Genomic DNA, 4,955 nt, shown 5'->3' on the forward strand with positions numbered 1-4,955 from the left:
TACATTATTTTATTTGTATTACTTAAAAAAAACACTATGTTGCAGAATGAGATAAAATAATGAAGGGGTTGAATGAATTCTTATACATTTTGGGGTGTTGCACCTATTTCTTTTTTTTTTTATTTTTTTTTTTTTTTGGGGGAAATATAAAACTAGAAGATATTTAAGATGTGCTTATTTTGTGCAGCTATTGCATAGCATTCAATAGGCAGCTGTGGCATAAACTATACACGTTTTCCTTATTTATATAAGTGGATAATGATAAATGTAGCAAAATCGTCCAAAATGAAAATACAATGTCGCACATCCAAGGTGGCAGTGAAAAGATCACAGCTTTATATTATACCCCTAATGGAGGACCTAACTGGGTCAGCACTGGAGCAGCAATATTATAGTACAACACGAGGTAATAACATCAAAATTAAAATATAATTTGCATCTCAATAAATTGTCGCCCCTGAAGGTCTCAGATTGTAACTGTGCAAAAAGTTCCCAAAAGGGTGAGATCTGGTTTCAGAATATTTTGGACTTCTATTATAAAGAACATTTTTTTTTAATTTTGTGTTCCAGTCTGGGTTATAGTTGATGCCTGTATTTCGGGGCATTTAAAATATAAGAGGAGGATGGGGTGCTAGGGTCCCAAGCGGTGCTAGGGTTCTTGTAGTAGCGCATTACAAATACTTGGACCCCCCTTTTTCATGATTGTGCTAGGGATAAAACGTGTCCCCGTTTTGAATATTCACATTGCCTTCTGTGGTGTCCCCCTTTACCAGGCTTCAGCACCAGTCTATCGGACAAAGTGGCATGCGGTCGTTGGCAGATCCAGGTTGCCCTACACACAGCTCGGCAGAGTCACCCTCCACAGCGGCTGCCAGTCCGACCACCAGTGTGTCCAGCCTGGCAGAGCGAGCCGAGACTGGCACCTCCATCCTGTCAGTCACCTCCAGCGACTCAGAATGTGATGTATGATAGCTAGGCAGACCCACTCATGCCAGACCTAGAAGGGACTGATAATGGACCTGAACTTCCAGGGACTGTCACACAACAACTAGAGGACGTAAAAAAAAGGTGACACCTAGACTTCTAAGGACAAGCACGACTTCTATTTGCGCTTATTATGGACGCATGACCACTTGCATGAATCATTTGTATGTGGGGACTTATTCTAAACCTCTCCGTTCCAAAAAAGAAAAAAAAAAGAAAAAAAAAAAAAAACCTACCCAGGATCTCCAGGAAGAGGAAACACTCATATCTCCACCTCTTCTCAGTTTTTTTTTTTTTTGTTATTTATTTTTGTCGATTTATCTTTGTCAAAAATTCAAGTATAATGGTCACTCCAGATGCAAACCATTTCTGTACTTATTTTTTCATTGTTTTTTTTTTTTTTTTTCTTATTCTTTTTTGTTGTTGTCCAGCTGACAATCATTTTTATTCGTAAGCACCTTTTTTTCTACACCTCTGTCACTGCCTGTGTGGGTTTACTGGTTAATGTGGAAAAAAGAATAGTTTATGACTGTAACAGATTTTTATTTTTATTTCAAGATTTTATATGAATTATGTATATCTCAATGATGAGGCCGTGTTCCCAGTTGTAATATATGTGTAGAAATGCTTGTATATAATATTTCTAATTTGTTTCCCTAATATTTGCCCCACAACCCTTTTTGTTTGAGTTGTTTTTGCATTGTGGAAGGTGCCTGCCTTCTCCTTCCTTCCTTCCTTCCTTCCTTCCTTCCTTCCTTCCTTCCTTCCTTCTTTCTTTCTTTCTTTCTTTCTTTCTTTCTTTCTTTCTTTCTTTCTTTCTTTCTTTCTTTCTTTCTTTCTTTCTTTCTTTCTTTCTTTCTCTCTCTTGTTTTTCCTTTACTACTCTGTTTTTAACTTTCCTCCACCCCCCTTTTTAATTAATGGCCCTTGTTTAATTTACATTTATTTGCTTCCTTGCTTGTTTTCTTTCTTTCTCTTGTTTTTTCCTTTTCTTGTTTGTTTTCAACTCTTATTTCCCTTTTCTCTCCTCTCACTTTTTCTCTTTCCCCCTTTTCTGGCTTTTTAAAACCCCCTTTATTTCTCTCTCCCCCCCCTTTCTTTTTTTCTTCTCGCTCTCTCTTGTACTGTCTGTTCTGTTTCAACTCTCCTTTCCTTTCTCACTCTCTTGTTTCTTTCCCTCGCTTTTATTTTATTTTTTAATTGTTTTTTTTTTTTTAATCAATTTTCAACTTTCTTTTCCTGCTCTGTCTCTCTCTCTCTTCCGACCTGTTCTCTTTCTTTCTTTCTTTCTTTCTTTCTTTCTTTCTTTCTTTCTTTCTTTCTTTCTTTCTTTCTTTCTTTCTTTCTTTCTTTCTTTCTTTCTTTCTTTCTTTCTTCTTTTCTTTTTTTTCTGGACCCCCTAACTCTTGACATGCTTTTGATACAAACTGTAATCATGTTATGCAAGAACTGTTCCAGGTGTCCCCCCCAAACATCCGCGGGCCATTCTGAGGGCCCATAGAGCGCTTATTATGATCTTGTCTGCTCTGCGTGTTTCTGTTTCCATATGTACAAAACTTTCTCAATATACAAAAAAAAAAAACTCATTTGGTTTTCCTATTTCTTCTGCGATTCTGGTGTATTCGTCATCGTCCTATTAACTCCTTAACCTCTCCTTCCCTCAATTGCACTTTTCTGAGTTCTGTGAGCCAGGGTGGGGAATATGGACACAATCCAAAGGGTTCATCAACATCCTAAATACTTCAATGTATGGCAATATATATGTATGCGTTTGTTTTGGATTTTTTTTTCTTCTTATTCCTAAGTCTTGGAAAGCAATTAGCAAAAAAAGCCTATCAGCGCGGAATCCATTAACCCTTTAGAGCACAGTCGTGTGTATATACTTTTTTCCATCATAAAGAAAAGGATTAATTGTCTGCAGGGGTATTTCTATGTAATATGGAAGTGCTTTTTTTTGCAGTTCACCCTGGGCAGTTAGGTTGCTTGCTGCATTGCACTTGTGTGTTTGCAAAAAAAAAAAAAAAAAAAAAAATATATATATATATATATATATATATATATATATATATATATATATATATATATATATATATATATAGATATATAGATATATAGATATATGTATCCGTCTCTCTCTATTTAGCCTTGAGCTCCTCCCCTGCAGACTTAGGTGCCCTGTCACGTGATCTGCCTTTTACCTATTTTGCATAGCTTGCAGCATTCAAGCACTAGCTTAATGCATTAAACTTTTTTTTTTTTTTCTTTGCCCCTGGCTGCTTATCCAGCCATGAATAACACGAGCTGGATTGCAAACTTGTTTTTACTTGAAAATACATTTTTATAATCTTCTTATTACTCACAAGGAAACGTGCCTGGAATTTCATGTCCACTTCAAAACAAATCTTCACTTCCGACTCACCCCTTTTTTTTTGGGGGGGGGGGGGTAGACTCCTTTCTTACTCACCACTGCCACAGGCAGGGGTCAAATATTCGCCAGATGCAGTGGACGGTTACATGGGAGGTGTCCAAGTGTGTTATGAGTACAGGGAACAATCTTTAAAGGCACTTGTTCTAGGAAAACCCTATTAATTCATTGAAAAATATTTACTGAAAATGGTGCTATTTGTCAGTTTGCTTGCTCCTGAAGTGCAGCTTTTGTGCCACATTTGTCTTTGCTTCACATTGGTCACACCATGTGCGATTGAATGCCTTGTAAAATGTTATAAGAGGCCACCCAGCATGGGGCAGTCTGTCATAAGTATTATATAACGATATTTAAATAGTTTTACATTATCGTTAAACTTCCACTTACTAATGAAGGTGACAGTATGTAACTGGGGGACCGGTTTTCTAACTGAAACCCTAAACAAATGTTGGCACTACTGACAAGGTTTATTTAAATTTGCACTGAGCTCTAGCAGTCACATGGGTGAACATATACGTTTTTTAGCTGAATTTGCACTGAACTCCAGCAATCACTTGGATGAACATGTACGTTTTGATGCTTAGATTAAAGTCAACAACTTGACCCCCCTAAAAAAAAATGCCTTACCACCTATAGATATAAATCCTTACATTCTCTCACATGTAAATTTCATCCAAAAATCACAGATTGTAAAAAAAAAAAAAAAAAAAAAAAAGAAGGGTTAATGCGATTCCTCAAAAAGTTTCTTAGGCTAAAAACAACTACCCCCCCCCCCCCTTAAAATATGTATACTCCTAAACATTAGGGTCATGGGATCTGTTCTATATATTGCTGTATACATTGACATTCAATCTCTGCACAAATACCCCCCAGCGTGAACCTAGTATTCAATAACTGTAAATAATGTGTAATAAAATATTAAAAAAATAAAAAATAAAAAAAACTTTGACATCATTATATTCAGTCTGGTAAGTCACCCCACCCTTTTCTTTTTCTTTTTTTTTTATTATAAATTAATTTTTAAACAGGCTACTTTATTTAAAGTTGAGATTAAAAGAAGGATGTTTGCATTTTTTTTTCTTTTGTAAGCTATAATTAAATTCTTCGAGAAATCTTTACAGATATGACTGCTTTTTTTGTTGTTCTTTCGTGTGTAAAGTGTTTAGAGGTTTGAGTTACTGCAGTGGTTTATAATATATATCTATATAGATATCTATATATATATATCTATATATATAGATATGTAGCTCTATCTATCTATCTATCTATCTATCTATCTATCTATCTATCTATCTATCTATCTATCTATCTATCTATCTATCTATCTATCTATATATATATATATATATATATATATATATATATATATATATATAAAACACTTTCTCCTCCCTCTCTCTCTCTCTATATATATATATATATATATATATATATGTGTGTGTATAAATATATATAATCTCTCTATCTAGATATCTCTCTCTCTCTCTATATCTATATATATATATATATATATATATAGAGATATAGTTTATATATCTATATATAT

At 34.7% G+C, this 4,955-nt stretch overlaps 1 protein-coding gene across 1 annotated transcript in view; it reads left to right on the forward strand.

Moving 5' to 3' along the window:
• The window catches only part of SIX3 (SIX homeobox 3), a 6,170-nt gene extending 4,424 nt beyond the window's left edge, over nt 1-1,746 (forward strand). The window contains exon 2 of the mRNA XM_082251667.1: nt 774-1,746. Within this exon, the coding sequence (XP_082107793.1) occupies nt 774-969 (196 nt within the window). The 3' untranslated portion in view covers nt 970-1,746. The remainder of the gene's footprint in view (nt 1-773) is intronic.
• Nucleotides 1,747-4,955: the final 3,209 nt, after the last annotated feature.

The sequence above is a fragment of the Pelophylax lessonae genome (assembly GCF_965119305.1).
Source record: "Pelophylax lessonae genome assembly, chromosome: 3".
Lineage (NCBI taxonomy): Eukaryota > Metazoa > Chordata > Amphibia > Anura > Ranidae > Pelophylax > Pelophylax lessonae.